At 53.0% G+C, this 16,197-nt stretch overlaps 7 protein-coding genes across 7 annotated transcripts; 5 read left to right on the top strand and 2 right to left on the bottom strand.

Annotated features, from left to right (window-relative positions):
• Positions 1–814: 814 nt before the first annotated feature.
• On the top strand, positions 815–2,038 carry CTRU02_203454 (4-hydroxybenzoate polyprenyl transferase; the record flags this gene model as incomplete). The annotated part of the gene is made up of 1 exon (XM_036724079.1): positions 815–2,038. The coding sequence occupies one exon, from the start codon at positions 815–817 to the stop codon at positions 2,036–2,038; it is 1,224 nt and encodes a 407-aa protein (XP_036584193.1).
• A 260-nt stretch (positions 2,039–2,298) lies between these two features.
• CTRU02_203452 (40S ribosomal protein uS12) lies at positions 2,299–2,860 on the bottom strand (the record flags this gene model as incomplete). Its single annotated transcript, XM_036724077.1, has 2 exons — positions 2,299–2,477; positions 2,614–2,860. 2 exons carry the CDS (start codon positions 2,858–2,860, stop codon positions 2,299–2,301), a joined length of 426 nt encoding a protein of 141 aa, XP_036584192.1.
• Positions 2,861–3,357: 497 nt separating this feature from the next.
• CTRU02_203453 (uncharacterized protein) lies at positions 3,358–4,260 on the top strand (the record flags this gene model as incomplete). Its single annotated transcript, XM_036724078.1, has 1 exon — positions 3,358–4,260. One exon carries the CDS (start codon positions 3,358–3,360, stop codon positions 4,258–4,260), a length of 903 nt encoding a protein of 300 aa, XP_036584191.1.
• Positions 4,261–5,577: 1,317 nt separating this feature from the next.
• CTRU02_203451 (uncharacterized protein) lies at positions 5,578–5,934 on the top strand (the record flags this gene model as incomplete). The annotated part of the gene is made up of 2 exons (XM_036724076.1): positions 5,578–5,771; positions 5,835–5,934. The coding sequence occupies 2 exons, from the start codon at positions 5,578–5,580 to the stop codon at positions 5,932–5,934; spliced, it is 294 nt and encodes a 97-aa protein (XP_036584190.1).
• Positions 5,935–8,341: 2,407 nt separating this feature from the next.
• On the top strand, positions 8,342–11,266 carry CTRU02_203450 (microtubule binding protein; the record flags this gene model as incomplete). Its single annotated transcript, XM_070204209.1, has 4 exons — positions 8,342–8,383; positions 8,502–10,550; positions 10,897–10,983; positions 11,060–11,266. 4 exons carry the CDS (start codon positions 8,342–8,344, stop codon positions 11,264–11,266), a joined length of 2,385 nt encoding a protein of 794 aa, XP_070061972.1.
• Positions 11,267–12,610: 1,344 nt separating this feature from the next.
• Positions 12,611–13,686, bottom strand: CTRU02_203449 (adenylate kinase cytosolic; the record flags this gene model as incomplete). The annotated part of the gene is made up of 4 exons (XM_070204208.1): positions 12,611–13,079; positions 13,174–13,328; positions 13,400–13,452; positions 13,530–13,686. The coding sequence occupies 4 exons, from the start codon at positions 13,684–13,686 to the stop codon at positions 12,611–12,613; spliced, it is 834 nt and encodes a 277-aa protein (XP_070061971.1).
• A 1,343-nt stretch (positions 13,687–15,029) lies between these two features.
• Positions 15,030–16,183, top strand: CTRU02_203448 (26s proteasome regulatory subunit rpn-8; the record flags this gene model as incomplete). The annotated part of the gene is made up of 3 exons (XM_036724072.1): positions 15,030–15,216; positions 15,281–15,552; positions 15,608–16,183. 3 exons carry the CDS (start codon positions 15,030–15,032, stop codon positions 16,181–16,183), a joined length of 1,035 nt encoding a protein of 344 aa, XP_036584187.1.
• Between the last annotated feature and the right edge of the window lie 14 nt (positions 16,184–16,197).

The following is a 16,197-nucleotide window of genomic DNA, read 5'->3' as shown; positions in this document are numbered from 1 at the left end:
ATCACGGTAGCAGCCACCCGAGCGTGTCGCGCGTCGCAGCGCAAGTGACGTTGAGCGAGGCTGACGGATTCGCAGCAAAAAGTTGTACAGGCAAGGAAGCTTGCTGTGCAGCCAATCAGATACGGTACTGTAGCACGGACCACACGTAATTTGTGGGCGAAACCAGCACAGAACGCTCAGAATGGGAAAAGTGGTGTTGTTGGTTGGAAGAACTAACTAACTGGCTAGAGGGCTGTGGAGGCTGGCTAAGACCAGTGGTGGCGGCCGTCAGCCCACGTGACGGGCCGGCGAGGCCTGCCACCCACATAATTCAAGGGTCTTCACCTGCAGCTCCCAAATTTCGTTTTCTTCGATGAAAAAGTTGAACGTCTAATAAGTCGGTGGAAAACCAGCTTAACTCGTTCTCAGGGTGACGGTGAGTCTCGATTCCTTCTATGTGTCTCTCTCTGCAATTGAATTATTCGTCAAGAGGAAAGTAGCCTTCAGCTTCTGCCAATGCCTCTGGCATTCGGGCGTATAAGCACTACCATCTTTTTGAGCAAGGCTCATGGGAGAGAGATCCGCCCTCGGATTGACACTCACATACATGAGTAGGCCGTTTCTCATTGTCTGCCACCATTTTGTATATATGTACGCAAAGTTCGGATCTTCCGGAAGACTCATTTTTACACCTTTTCTTCTAGACTATTCTTTTTATTTCAATGCTATATAGCTACACCAGGGAAACAAGGACACTTATCTACTACCTTTCTGGGCATTCAAGTTCCAGAAACCTTCAACAAATCACAGACTAATATCTTTGCAGTGAGTAGATATGAGGCAAGTGAATCTGTTGAGAGGCACCTTGCGGGCGGCATGCCAGCCGTCGTTACGGGCAAATGTGCTTTTGCCCAGCAATGGCTCCACGAGATTTGGATTGCAAGCGCATAAGAAGCCCATCATGAGTCTTACCCTCCGGAGATTGGCCCGCCAACAACAGACTGCCTTGCATACATCTTCAAAATGCCTTACGGCTTCAGTGATGCATGACAACTCCGTGGTCTCACCTACGGCCGAACCCGTTTACAAGCCACCCACGACCGGGTTTCTCTCGCATCTTCCGGCGTCATGGGTTCCGTACGCCGAGCTCATCCGGATTGACAAGCCGGTGGGCACGTACTATCTCTTCTTTCCCTGCCTTTTTTCGACGCTCATGGCTGCGCCAATGGCTATGGCAACACCCGGCGCAGTCATTGGCACGACACTCCTTTTCGCCACGGGCGCCCTCATCATGCGTAGCGCTGGCTGTACCATCAACGACCTTTGGGACCGTAACCTTGATCCGCATGTAACGAGAACCAAATTTCGGCCCATCGCTCGGGGCGCTATTACCCCTTTCAATGGCTTGGTCTTCACAGGTGCTCAGCTCCTAGCCGGGCTGGCTGTCCTGGTTCAGTTCCCTACATCTTGTTTGTTCTATGGCATCCCCAGTCTGTTCCTCGTTGCATCCTACCCCCTCGCCAAACGCGTCACCTACTATCCCCAGGCTGTCCTCGGACTGACCTTCTCCTGGGGTGCCATGATGGGGTTCCCAGCCCTCGGTATCGATTTGCTCTCTAACAGTGGAGCATTGATGGCTGCAGCGTGTCTGTACACGTCGAATGTCGCGTGGACCGTGTTGTATGACATGATCTACGCGCACCAGGATATCAAGGATGACGCCAAGGCGGGCATCAAAAGCATTGCATTGAAGCACGATGCCGAGACCAAGCAGGTCCTGACCGGCTTGGCCGCGGTACAGATTGGTCTGTTAGGTCTCGCAGGCTTCGCTGCCGGTGCTGGCCCGCTTTTCTACATTGGAAGCTGTGGTGGTGCCGCAGTGACGCTTGGTATCATGATCAAGCGGGTCAATCTCAAGAGTGTCAAGGACTGCTGGTGGTGGTTCTGCAATGGCTGCTGGCTTACAGGTGGTGTTATTAGTCTAGGCCTCGCCGCCGACTACGTTGTACGATATATTCAAGGTGACGAGACGGAGGAGGCGGAGACCCAGAAGGCGTAAGCAAATGTACCAACATCATCTGTATTCATAGCACATAGAAATCGGAATACCCTGTTCATCACGCCCAATGCCCCTTTTTTGTGTCAATGTATGACGATGCAATGCCTCATGTCCGTTTGGTGACTTTCATGATGTTTTATTTCATCGACCAAAGTCTACCCGCAGTAGTCAGGACCATAACCGTGTGATGCCAATGCAAGCGTAAAACTCCGAGTGCCGAATTTTCTTCCTCTGCCTTCCCTGCTTGTCGAGCCTCGCGTTTAGGATCTGGGCTTCTCCTTCTTCTCCTTCCACAGAGCGAGCAGACCGACACCAGAGACCTTCACGACCTTGAAACGAACACCGGGGATATCACCCTTGGCCTTGCCCTTGCGACCGAAACCAGCCAGGAGGACCTCGTCGTTCTCGTCGACGAAGTTCAAGCAACCGTCATTGGGGACTAAAAGCGATTCACACGTCAGCATCTCTGCACTTCCTTGCCACTTCAGTCTCTTTCCAATTGCTCCCAAGCAATCCATCTTCCACCACCGTACTAAAAAAAAAAAAAAACGAAAAGTCGGTAGGGGGTATCGTACCGAAAGCAGTGACCTTCTTGCCGTTCTTGATCAACTGAACACGAACGCACTTTCGGATAGCGGAGTTGGGCTGCTTGGCCTCAACACCGACCTTCTCGAGGACGATGCCCTTGGCGTGGGAGGAACCACCGAAGGGAGAGGACTTGAAAGCGGTACCGAGGGCGCGCTTCTTGTATCCAAGGTCAGACCACTTCTGGTCCTTACGGTTAAGGCGCAGCTTGCGCGCCGCGTTAAGTCCACGAGGCATGGTTGCTTTAAGGTTATATCGTCAGTTCAAGAGGTCTCTAAAAAGTGAAAAGCGTTTGATCGGGAAATTCGTCGTCGTCGGGTTTTGAAAATCGTCGGCAACGGATGCGAGGGCTTGGGTATGATGGGCCAAACGTACCGATTGGTTTGGGGGTATCGCGAGTCTTGACTTGGTGGTGATGGATTGGCCTGCGTACAACGAAAAAGTTGACTGACCCAACTGAGGCTGGCTGGTAATTTTCGTAGGGTTTGGTGGCCCTAGAGGGGAAGAACGAAAGTTGCGGTCACGTGTGTGGTGGCTCGAGCTCCAAGCGAGCGAGAAAAACCCTGGCGGCTGAGGAGACTATGAGTGGCTGATGCTGGTTTCCATATCCACTCATCCTATCCAATCATGCACCGGCCTTGAGAGCTCCTAGCTGGTAACCCCACGTCTTTTGGGCATGGCCAGGGTACCCCCCAGGTCTACTACCCATCCGCCCTCTCAACCAATCCGATGAGATGCTGTCAGAATCAATAGATGGTGTCTCAGGCGTCAAGTCCGGAGCTTGGAATGCTCACGATGACAAGCAAAATGTAGGCATGTCTCAATCCGCCAAGAGTAAAGGAAAGCTGCGCGACCCCCCTCCCTCCCTCTTCCTCCATCCCTCTCCTGCTGCCTCTCATGCCTCTCTACCGGGTATCCTCGCGCCAGGAGCGCCGCAGGCGTCTTCATCTGCAGGCGTCTCACCTCTACCGCCGCAAGCCATGAATCTGCAACGCAACGGATCTCTTCATACCGGCTCGGTGGTCACGCCCTCCGTCGCGCGGCCGGCCCGGAACCTCAGGACGGCCGACAGTGCCCGCAGCACCGACAGGACCGACGCCTTATGGGCTGAAATGCAAGCCACGCTTGAGGAGGTCGAGCTGTCGGCGTCGGGCGGAACCCACGTCTTTGGACCTGATCATGACCGCAAACTAGAGGAACTGCGTGCTGCCCAGATCGCTCTGGCTCAAGCTTGGGCACGCAGCGAGGCTGATGATGCTATCGAAACCGGCCAGCGCTCCAACGCATCAGCAGCTGGAGACGAGGTTCGCAATTTGAAAGGCGCAGTTTTGGGAGAGACGGGTATGGCATCAGATGGTGGGGATGGCCCGCGAAGCACCACAGGTAGCGCCCGCCCAGGCAGTAGCGGTGGAACGGAGCGCCTCGGTGCTAAGCTTGAACAAGAGACGGAAGTTGACATTCTGCTTGCCCGGAAAAGGCGGGAGGCCAACGACCGGTACTTCCAGCGAGTCAACCAGGGTGTCTTGGATGTGGTGGCTAAACTTGAGGATGTTGCTGTTGCGATGCAGGCGGTTGAGCAGGAAACTAAGGATATCTGGGGTGACAATGACAGCATGGCAGGTAGTGCAAAGGGATAGAGGCCTCCTAAGGCCTTGCGGTTACTCTGCTAATTCCTCAACGACGTGGCCTCCAGCACCTGCATTACACCAATGGCTCGTGTCTATGCAGCTTAAACGACTACAACTTGATTTTGAGGGTGGGATCATGAATCGGCGTTGAGGATCTATGCATATGGTTTACTATTAGGAGTACAATTAGCTTGGTCATGAGTCGTACTGTCGTTGCACTTGTAATAGCAGTAATTTCCCCAAGCAAATTTCTTAATTTGTTAAGTGATGCTATGACAGAGTTGACTTGTTGGTTGGGGGAGTTGGCATATCTTTCTTCTACCATCGCATCCGACAACGGCCAACTGAGTGTCTCTGTGTAAGTCTTGTCATCGGTTGGACCGGACACTGTTGTACACGTGAGCCGGGTTATGACAGGCACCCATCTAATTGCTCCTGACATGTCACTCGTCACACTTGGTTGCCCCTCTAGCGGGACGGACGGACTGCAGAATGGCCGATAGCACTATTAGGGCAGCTACTTACGACCGGTGCCTACCTGCCAGTCACCACAATGTTCATTGAATGTTTCGTTATGTAGTGAGCTGATAAGGTGGCTGAAAATTTATTACACAATTCTGTAGTCGCCTAAAGAGATGACCTCTTCCCGCTAAACCGACCTTTCAGACAGGGAAGGCCGAGTCTAAATGGACGAAGCACACAATGCGGAGGAACAGGACTTCTGTTGCGAGTGTGAAGCTGTGCCAAGACCTTTGCCACACCATCCCTAGCAACAGAGCAGCAGAGAGCCGGACGGAACCGCCAAAATTGGTTTGGGTGCACATGCGCATGCAAATTGTTAGCCACCCCATTGTCGGGTTATCCTGTCACTGCCGGGGTCCACCGTTTGCAGAGGTGGACACACAGGGGCCCAATGACGGCTGCTACCGGCTGGCTCCTGACTATGCGCAGTGCTTACCGCGCCGTACGGGGCAGGTGGTAACTAAGGTTGACGTCGCTAGTAAGGTGATGAGTGAGGTACTTACCTACCTTACTTGCTCGTCCCTAAAATGACCAGTAACCATCCACCCATCCCTTCCTCAATCCGTCTCCGTCTCCAGCAAACAGCGATTTAATACCCGTGAACTCCCCCCCCACACGTCAACCCCTGGGCTGCTTCATTTACAGACCTTCCTCGCCATTTCCGCCAGTTCGTGCAACCCTCGATATCGATCAATACTTTTTGTCGCTCGATTTTACTTTCCCGAACTACCCGCCCACTTTACTCTCCAAGCACTCGACGCCAGACTTCCTAGATTCCGACGACCCTCGAGTCAACCAGTCACAATGAGACCCTTCGCTTTCCTTGTCGCTGCCCTTACTGTCGCACCCGGCGTTCTCGCCGTCGACCAGATGAAGTCCGTTATCATCTGGACCGACAAGACATCCATTACGGACGCCATGATTGACAGCGCCAAGCAAGCCATTCTGGACGCCGGCGGACAGATCACTCATACCTACTCCATGACCGAACTCTTCAGGTGAGAATTAACACCATTATTAGGAGTATATGGCAGCCTGCGGCAGCTAACATTCGCGGTAAGGGGCTTTGCTGCCGTCACACCCGTCAAGGTTCTTGAGTCTGTCAAGGCTTTGGGTGGTGAGGGAATGAACGTCGACGAAGACCAGATCGTCAGCGGCTAAAGCTGATGCATCGCTTCATCGAAACGAAGATGCCACCCCCCGTTGGCACGACCTGCGATACGATATTTGTGTGAAAGATTCGACTAGTAAAAATGACTTTGGCTGGACTAGGTCACGAGGACAAATGATATCCGCCCCCTTCCCGGCGGCTGCGACAGGGACAAGCAAGGAGGCACTTTTTTATCTCCTATTTTCGTCATAGACGGGCTAATTGCCCCGGAGTCAGGAGTTTCCACCGTTCTGCAGTGTCTTCGGACACACTTTTCTACGTATGGTTACGAGAGGGTTGGGATCCCTGCTGGTTCGGACCTTCTCTAATGCCGTAAACAAAAACCAATATTAAAGCATACATTTTCTCCAAGACTCGAGCGTAGCCTGGACTACCAACTTCATGAATGGCGTTTTGGGGTTTCAGTGTCAGTGAAGAATCCGGCGTTAGTGTAGCCCAGTGGCTGGTCAAAAGGAAGAACGGATGCGGCTCAGAAATCCATGACGACGTCAATACCAGATGCCGGCAAATCTCATGGCACCCCTTCAGCCTCCTAGTTTATGGTTGCTGTGATGTACTGATAGTGTGGAGTGTTGATCGTGTGCGGCAAGCAGATGTGTAGATCAAAAGCGGATTTCTGCATCTTCTAGCTACTCCACTAATCGGCCCAGGATCTCCATTCAACGTGATGAGAAATGGATATGTCACTGGGTGGTGTAATTTCATTCTGCAGGCTTGCGTATCGTCCAGAGTGCCTTCATATTGCAGGTATGTTGCGAAGGGTAGTTGTGGCATAGTACGACGCTGGCCTCCGCGAAATGAAGGCTTCAGTTTGCAATGAACACCTGCAGATGGCGGCAGTGTTCCAGTTGGGGGTGGAAAAGCTAGAATTTGTGCAGAATTCCTGGTAATGTCACATTGGAGTCAAAGCGCGTTGTGGGGGAGACCTCCAGGAGCCATGATCAGAAGGAATCAGTGTCTCTTTAGAGAAGCGCGAGGGTCATCTGGGTCTCACTTGAGGTGCGAAGGAGCTGGAGAGGAACAGGAGCAGTTGCTAGCGTTTGGGACCTCCGTAGGCAGAGAAACAAGACGTCTCAAGAATCCTACGATCATTAGTTCATACCGCACAAAACCTCTCCAACTCTCTGGGGTTTACGGAGGAACCCATGTGAGCATTCCAGCTGAAGTACGCAGCAGCAGAGCATTAGTTGGATCCGACGGAACGTTGAGAATGATATTGGAGGGAGGGGGGCTGGCCTAGGCAGCGCTCAAGGGGCATCCAAAGTAAGTCTGTGTCAAGACCACGGACAGAGAGGAACATAGGGCTGCTTTGCCCGTGTGCGGCCCTGTTCTGGAGACATGCCTGCTATTCACCCAATAAAGACTTTGAACAAGGGCTGTAATCCCTGTGACAACGTATCATGTTTGCTGTTGGTGATCAACTGGCTATGAGGAACAAACACAGTTCAAATAAGCCTTTCATTGAGGCATTCGGTTTCTGTAGGCACCCTCATCAAAAGGAAAATTGGCGGGATTTGCTCTGCATTGTTATGCAGGTCGGGAGACTCACTATGTGCCCATGCGGCGCAATATGTTTGGCTCCTTCCACACTGCTTCAGGGGTCAAAGGACAAAAAAGCGTTGTCAGTGGTCCCTCGTGGAGTGTGAGCCCCACTGTAGCATCAAGCCCCTGGGCATTCGTCCCGCTTCGCGTCACTTGGAGTTTCGGGCTTGGGGGCGGGAGATACCTTAATGTAAGGGATGTACGGATACCTGTAGCTTGTATATACCGGGGGCCATAGAGGGCTTTTGCGGCACAAGGTACCTGCAGTGACGATGCTAAAACCCGCTGCCTCAATCTTCCCTCCCTAGCTGCCTTTGGCAATCGATAAGGGGAGCTTAATGCAGGTCATACACGATTGAAGTGGACTCGACATAGTAGCAGACGGTCGGACGTGAGCAATGCGTCTGTCTTCGGACGACGAGACACCATTTTTTGTTCCCTGCACTCATTGTACCTACAACCCGTTGGTTCCCTTTCACCACCTGTGCGTGAACAAAACCTTACTCCCATTTTTTGCCTTTCACCGCCCTTCCTCAGCCGACGAGAGCTTCAACCAAACCTTTTAATACCTTATCCTCCCATCCCCTACCTTGTACCGTCCGACTGCTTACCTGGATGTGATACGAGCTTTCTGGGTCCATGGAATCAGACACCAGTTCCTGCCGCTTTGACATGCAACAAGCGCGAACACAACGACGAACTTAGTGGAACCCAAACCCGGCCCGGTCCTTTTCCACGTGCTGCTTCAAAATCCTAGACGAGGGCAGCCAGACTATCTACAAACCTCGCAGAAGAGGACAAACAAACTACGACTGCGACTGCGACGAAAGTTACGACGCGACACCGGGCTGCATCATGCCCTACTCAGAGAGCGCGCAGGCCGCGCTGGTGCAATGGGTAAGTCATTCTCTGCGGCGCTCCCAGAGGATCATCCTCCTCCTCTCCTGACCAGCCGCACAGTACTGCCTGCTGACTGTTACCAAAATCTTCGTACTAACTTGCTATTTCTCTGTAGGCGAATACGTTTCCCCTCGACAAGAAGGCTGAGTCAATAGTAGACTTCCTTGACGGCCATCTCCTTTCCCAGGTTCTCCAGGACCTCGACCCCTCCTTCGACCAGAACACCAGCGAAGGCACGCTCTACGATGTCTACAAGGGTATCAACAGGCTGGTCTATCGCGAGTGCCCAGGTCTTTCCGCTAAGGTCAAGGCCGCCGACATTCGTCCTAGGTCTAGGGAAGCGCAGCCGGAGGCCATCTCCCAGGTAGGCACCATGTCGCAACCCCAGCTGTCCAATAGATTCGTTTTGCTCACCCAAAGGTTTTCAAAGCTCCTTGCCGTGCTCTTTGCTATCGCGATGCTAGGCAGTAACAATGAGCGATACGTTATTCGCATCACCACAGACATCTCGGATAAGTCGGTTCTCTTCCAGTTGCAGCGGATTACCCAGGATATGAGGACGGCGATAGATGAGGCCGATGCGGCGGATTTGGACGAGACTTCCGACGTTGCTCACGAAAGCCACGATGTCGATCTTGCTATGGAGGCTGACAATATCCGTCTTCGTTCTGAACTGGACAAAAAGGGGAAGCTGCTCGCGGATATGGAGACTCGCTTGGGTCATCTGCAGGAAAGCTATGACGACCTGAAGGACGAGGTTGTTGCAAAGGGCAGAGAACTGGAGGCATTCCACAGTGCTCAGGATGGCGCTGGAAAGGAGGTCATCAGGTCACTGGAGTTGAAACTTCGGGAGCAGGACGAGCTCATCGCCAACCAAGAGGCGCAGGCCGAAGATGATCGCATTGCCAAGGAGCGACTGGCAAGCGAGGTCTCCGCGCTCAAAGCCAAGACTCAGAAGCTGGAGGCCCTTGATGACGAGGTCAAAGAGCTGCGGTTCAAGAATGAGGAACTCTCTCGCAAGGCCAACATGGTGGAGCGGTATAAGCAGAAGCTCGAGGCTCAGTCCACGCTGTCGAAGGAGATGGACAACTTGCTTTATGAAAAGGAGCAGATGCAGCGCGATCTCATTGAGTATGAGAAGGTTCTTAAGAGAAACCAGGCATTGGAGCAAACCAACGAGCAGTACGCTTCTAAGCTCAGAGACTACGAGCTGCAGTACGTCGAACTGGATACCCAGCGCAGGGCTCTTCACGATGATACTATGCAACTGAGAGCCCGCCTGGCATCTCTCGACGCACAACGTCTTTCCGATGAACGACTTATTGCTGAGCTACAAGAGCAGATTAACTCAGGCACGGGCCAGTCAGCCATGTCCCCTGATGCCGCCTCTGCGGGCTTCAGCCTCGAGCAGGAGCTCGACAGCGCTGGCAGCAGTGCCCCACCTAACCTTAGCCTAGAGGTCTCGCGTCTCAAGGCCGAGAACAACTTACTCCGGAACGGTATGGGCTTCGCGTCAGAGAACGCTAGACTACGACAAGACCTCGAGGATGAACGACGACAGCGAGAGCGTCTTCAGGGTACTTATAATGACACCTTCGAGAAGCACCAGCTTGCGGAAGCTCAAGTCAGTGCCTTGATAGGCAGTGGCGGCGAAAAGTTAGTGGAACTCGTTAACTCGGCTCTCCCGTTTGGTTTGAAGCGCGTGCTAACCCAGGAATACTACTACAGCGAAGTACTTGCCAATTTGAAAATCCAAGTCGCCCAGATGACCCACGAGCTACAGGCTGAAAAGCGCAAGTTGAGCGAGGTTCAAGCTCAACTTGCCGACAAGGACCGTGAACTGCTTAGCGCAAGAACGGATCTTTCAGCTGTTGCAAAGGACAGCGTTAATGCCCTGGAGGAACTCAAGTCTACCGACCAGCTCATCTCGGGATCGATTCGAGAGGAGCTTGAGGCTGCTCGCCAACAAATCAAAAACCTGAGTACTGACCTGGAGAACCGACAAAGCTCACTTATTAGCGCCTTGCTCGAGAAGGATAAGCTTCGGAAGGAGCTGGACGATGCCAAGGAGGGACGGCAAGACTCCGGAGAGCCTGCTGAGGCTGTCCAGAAGCTCCAGGATAAGGTCGAGAAGCTTCGTGTGCGACTCAAAGAACGTCAATCGGTGAGTGATTTCAAGCCTCCTCCTATACATAAAATCGAGGTCGGTGGTCTCCAGCTGCCGGCATTGCCGCGGCTAGCTGTCTTGTATGACAGCAACCCCGATTTCCGGCCCCTAGCTCCCTCTTATCACCATAAGTTTGTGGAAGCCCGTCCACTGCAAAAGAGGATTTCTCAGGAAAAGGGATGGATCAGGACTGTGACAAGCAAGATATTTGGGCGGCAAAAGTCACCACCGCGCTCCCCCTCTCCATCACTTTCATTTTTGCGTCGTCTCAGATTGGATTCTGCGACGTGAAACTTTTACTTGGGAGTATGTACAGTTATGACTGACAATGAGCTCATCCTAGCAACTGGAGAAGTCCGAGCAAGACAAGTACGACTTGCAACGGAAGCTCAAGGCAGCGGAGGGTGGAGAAGCAGCCGCTGCACAGAAGGTACGTTTTACTTTCACTTTTATCACTTCCGTCTTCGTGGTCCCCTATCAATGTGAAATGACTGATGAATGGCCAGGCTGCGAGCGATCAAATTATCAAGAATCTCCAACGCGAAAATGCCCTCATTGCTACTGCATGGTACGACCTTACTAGTCGTATTCAGAGCAACCACGTGGTGTTGCAACGGAGGAACGAGGTGCCTAAGAGCTGGCTGGGCAAGCAAAGACAAATGGTCAATGGTATGAGAGCTCCCTTACAACTTTGTGATTTGCGTGAATGCTGACATCCAACCTTCAGCCACTCCTAGGAGGTAGAGCAGCCCGAAGTGTCCTATTCACCCAGTACAGCAACCGAGCGTGAACATCTAGCCTCTTTTGGCACTGTGTCCCCTTTATTGAAACTTATCTTACCTTTTCTGGAACTTTGGCTCTGTAGTAGCAGACTGCATTGTGGCGTTGGGATCGGAGGGAATGGCTTGTCTGGCCTGCATCTCGGGAGCATTGCATTGCATCGCGCGGTGGTGGGTGGCACTTTGCTCCTTTCAACGGGTTCTCTTGTCTTGTTTCCTTGTTCTCTTTGCTCAGACTTCTTTGTGTCTGAAATTTCTTTGTGTATAGTTTCTAGCGCGTTGGGATGGCGCAAGCCCGTTTTCACCCTGGCCTTTGGTGATATAGAAAATGGACGGAGTATAGATATACACCCATTATAAGTCATCATTGGCCATTCTCCATTAGGCTCATCTGATGTATACTGTATGCATTTCCCATAATTCAACTGACACGCGGGGTCTCGTCATGCTGCCATTGAGAGCCGACAGTCCCGCCCGAATCCGTCAAGGAGGAATTCGTCTCCCAGTGTCGTTCGGCTAACACGGGGCAAGCTGGGCATTACAACGAGGGGACCAGTTTTCCTTTCCCAATCTTCAACCTCGGAGGGCGGAAGTCGGGGAAACCGGCCCCACATTTGCAGCTACACAGAACAGGCCAGGTAAGACACAATTGCCGAAGGCGCCCGAACTCGGCGCCACAGGAACCGAATGATGCAACGAACGTGTCGTTTTTTGATTGTTCTTCACCTTTTCTTTTTTTTGTGTTTTTTGGTTCACGTACATCACTCGAAACGCCGGAAATCAAGCCTAGGGTGATTTGAAGAATAACTTTGTATTCGGTTCCCATCCAACTGCAAACCTCCGGTTTTGGTTATTAGTGAGACAGTAATTGTTGTGTTACATACAAGCGTGCAATATAGGGTGGTTTTTCTACACGATAGGTTCGGGTTTGTTGCGGGTTGGGGAAGAAGTTCGAGAAGTTCCGACGTGTCCTCCGTGACTCCCAAAATGTCAGTCGCAAAAAAATACAGTCTGCTTGGCCAAGTCGTGGATGACGGTATGGGAAAAGATATCCTTTCCCTCGATCCCTTTCATGTCCCATTAAAAATGTTCCACAATAAAGTCTCCTCCGATCCACGTCTCTGCAGGCCGTGGTTTCCGAGAGAATTTCGGGCGCCAAAAAACGAGGGGAACGATCAAGTGAACCTCCCAGCTTCTTCAAATGTGCGGTTGCTGCGCGCGCGCATGTGGGGCATGGCGGGCGGCGGCCAGGAGAAGATCAGCCTCGAGCCAATCTCCTTAGTTCTTCTGGGCGATGCGGCTGAGAATGCCGGAGGCGTGACCGCCGTTGCGCTGGCTCTCGAAGATGTTGAGCATGTTCTTCCAGACCTGGCCGGGCTCCTGGGAAGCATCAAGACCCTTCCAGATGCCGGTCTGCTTGTAGTAGCCGACGACGGGGGCCGTTTGGGCGTGGTAGGTAGCGAGACGCTTCTTGAGGGCATCCGGGTTGTCGTCGGAGCGCTGAATGAGGGGCTCGCCTGTGATGTCGTCCTTCATGTACTCCTTAGGAGGGTTGAAGGTGCTGTGGTAGCTACGGCCGGAGGCGGGGTGGACCAGACGACCAGTGATGCGAGCAACGAGCAGGGAATCGTCGATCTGCAGCTCAACAGCGTGCTGGAGCTTCTGGTTGCGCTCCTTCAGCATGGCATCGAGACCCTCAGCCTGGGGGACTGTGCGGGGGAAGCCATCGAGGATGAAGCTGCAGGTTGAATTTAGTTAGTGTCTACAAATTCTTGTGACAGTCGCCACGTCTTTCGACGGTGCTTCTGCAGGGTTCGTAGCAGAGGATGGATGCGACATACCCTCCCTTGCACTCCTTGTTGTTCTCCAACTCCTCCTTGATCATGCCAATGACGATGTCATCGCTGACAAGGCCACCTTGGTCCATGATCTTCTTGGCTTCCCGACCAAGAGGAGTCTTCTTGGCGACTTGCGATCGCAGCATGTCACCAGTGGCCTAAAGGTAGATATCGCTGTTAATAATATTCCCAAGACCCAAACAGGGTAGTTGGATGTCAATTGACTTACCAAGTGGCAGCAGTTGAACTTCTCCTTGATCTTGGGAGCTTGAGTGCCCTTGCCTGCGCGGAGTTGAGGTATCAGCATGGCGGTTGCGACAAGACAACGAGAGCCGAAGGGCTCAATTGGGATAGCATACCGGCACCGGGGGGTCCAATAAGGATCATGCGAACCTCCTCAGTGGTGACCTTGCCAGAGCCGCCAGCCGCGCGGTCCTCCAGAGCCTTGATTCTGGACTCGAGGCTCTCGACCGTGTTGGTCAGCTTCTTGACGGCTTCCTCGACGAGACTGCTCATTTTGACGGCTTGTAAAGAGTTGAATAGAGGCCGGACCGAGGCTTGGGAAATTGGGCGAAGAGATGCGAGAAGAGGCTACTCAAGTGAGAAGGGGAAAAGAGGAGGAAGAGAGGAGAGGAGTCAAGGTTAGGTTGGAGGACTGGGGAAGCAACAAAGCTTTGCGGGAAAAATAATTGCGAAAGAGGTTGAGAATTGCTGCAAGGCCTTGTTACCGGGCTAAGGTCACCCAGGTTTCCGTCCCCAGTGTGCCAGGTACCACCTAAAGGTCCTGGACTGCACCAAGTTCCGCTGCACCTGGTTGTAACTGCACCGTACCGAGCTTTGCGCCTGGCGAAAGTAGCCCCGTTGAGCCCAGGTGACAGGCCGCCAGGCGACCACGGCGCTGTGGCTGGGGTGCATGATTGGCTAGATCTGGTACTTGGTCCTCTGCTGGGGAACAGGGTGGCAGGCGTTCGTTCGGCTGTTTCGCAGCGTAACACGCCTCTCCATATTTCCGCCTGGGTACCACTGGCTGCGCTTCCGTTACAGCGCTCCGCCTGTTATTGGTTGGTTCACTCCGTTCCCTCTCCGCCGAGGCTCAGCACAAGGTACGTATTTCTGCCTCTAAAGTGCGCTGCGTGACTGCTGCAACCACCGCTAGGTAGCTTGCGGATAAGGGACGCCTTCAGAAGCTGTCGAAAAAACCAGCCCCCGGTGCACCGGATGGGACGCCTTGGTATGAGGTCACTCGGCTAGGTTTGGCCTCGAGGACATATTCGGTGCGGCATGTGAGTCTCTAAGGGTCATCCTAGTCACCCGCAATTCTCCGAGAAGCACTTGTAGGCTTCGTGTTCAGATGTCACTTGTTGGGACGCGCCCCTTAGTACCCGTTCTGAGATGGAAATAAATCCGACGTCAAGCTCATTACTCAGTGAGCATGGCACGCATGCAAAGGATGGATCCAACAGGGGGCCGACGCCGGACTTGGTTGTCGCGGGATCTTGATCGCGAATGATGACTAAACTCGGAGGACTAGCTCCCCATCTGTGGCGTTTTGCAAGGCCGCAAGTGGCTGGTGATTTCTTCTGCCTTTGTCAGCCAACTAGTGCATCCGATTAGGTAATCGAGATCAATTCCGTTTGCTGACTATTTCACCACGTGACTTGGCGAGGCTCGAGCTTTCGTTTGCGCCTAAGCCCGATTCGTAGCTAAGCTGGGTGGGAAGGCAGCCTCAGCAGTACGACACCACCAATACCTCACAGTACTCACTACATCACATCCAAATCACCGCCGCCTCGCCAACCCTCCATCCGTCACGAACCCTGATCCATTCGACCTTACGAAGCTACGAAGACTCCTCTATCATGCCTGCCACCACCGCAGAGACTTTGTCTCTCGTCACACGGAATGTCTCCGTTGCCCCTCTTGTGCTTCTTTCTGTTGTCGATCACTACAACCGGGCGGTAGTCAAGGGATCGAAACGTAGAGTGGTGGGAGTCCTCCTGGGCTCCAACGATGGCAAGAACGTCCGTGTGTCGAACAGTTTCGCAGGTACGATCATCCTGTCGTTATGGGCATCACTGGACTACCCCCACGAGGCTGACATTTCGTACAGTACCATTCGAGGAGGATGACAAGGACCCCTCAGTGTGGTTCTTGGACCACAACTACGTTGAGGGTATGAACGACATGTTCAAGAAGGTCAACGCAAGAGAAAAGCTGATCGGCTGGTACCACTCTGGCCCCAAGCTGCGAGCGTCGGATTTGGAGATCAACGAGCTTTTCAAGCGCTACACCCCAAACCCTCTCCTAGTCATTATCGATGTACAACCGAAGGAAGCAGGTGTGCCCACAGATGCATACTTTGCAGTGGAGGAGATCAAGGATGTGAGTGCTGCAGTAACCTAAGCTGGAGACCCTATCGCTGACGTAGTGCATCCAGGATGGTACAACTACGTCGAGAACCTTTGTCCACACCCCATCGATTATCGAGGCCGAGGAAGCAGAGGAGATTGGTGTCGAGCACCTTCTTCGCGATATTCGCGACGTCGCAGTCGGCACTCTGTCGACTCGGATAACGAACCAGCTCCAGTCCCTCCAAGGACTGCACCTCCGTCTTCGCGACATTGGTGCCTACCTCCAGAAAGTCCTCGACGGACAGCTCCCAGTTAACCACGCCATCCTGGGCAACCTCCAGGACGTCTTCAACCTTCTGCCTAACCTGTCGACGCCAAAGGGCGACGAAAAGTCGAGCGGTGGCGAGCTCACTCATGCTATGAGCATCAAGACCAACGACCAGCTTATGGCCATCTACCTCAGCAGTTTGATTCGCGCCATTACGGCCTTCCACGATCTCATTGAGAACAAAATCCAGAACCGACAGCAGCAGGAGGAGAAAGAAGCCAAGAAGGATGAGGCAAACAGCAAGGATGAGAAGAAGGACGATAAGGTGAATGGCGTCAACGGCGAGCCCAAGGAATCCGAGAAGGACAAGGATGCAAAGGAGAAGAAGAAATAGATGACATGGATGTG

This window comes from Colletotrichum truncatum (assembly GCF_014235925.2).
Source record: "Colletotrichum truncatum strain CMES1059 chromosome Unknown Contig_0002, whole genome shotgun sequence".
NCBI classification, from domain to species: domain Eukaryota; kingdom Fungi; phylum Ascomycota; class Sordariomycetes; order Glomerellales; family Glomerellaceae; genus Colletotrichum; species Colletotrichum truncatum.
Note: the sequence above shows the minus strand (reverse complement) of the source record. Positions and strands in the feature narration are given on the sequence as shown.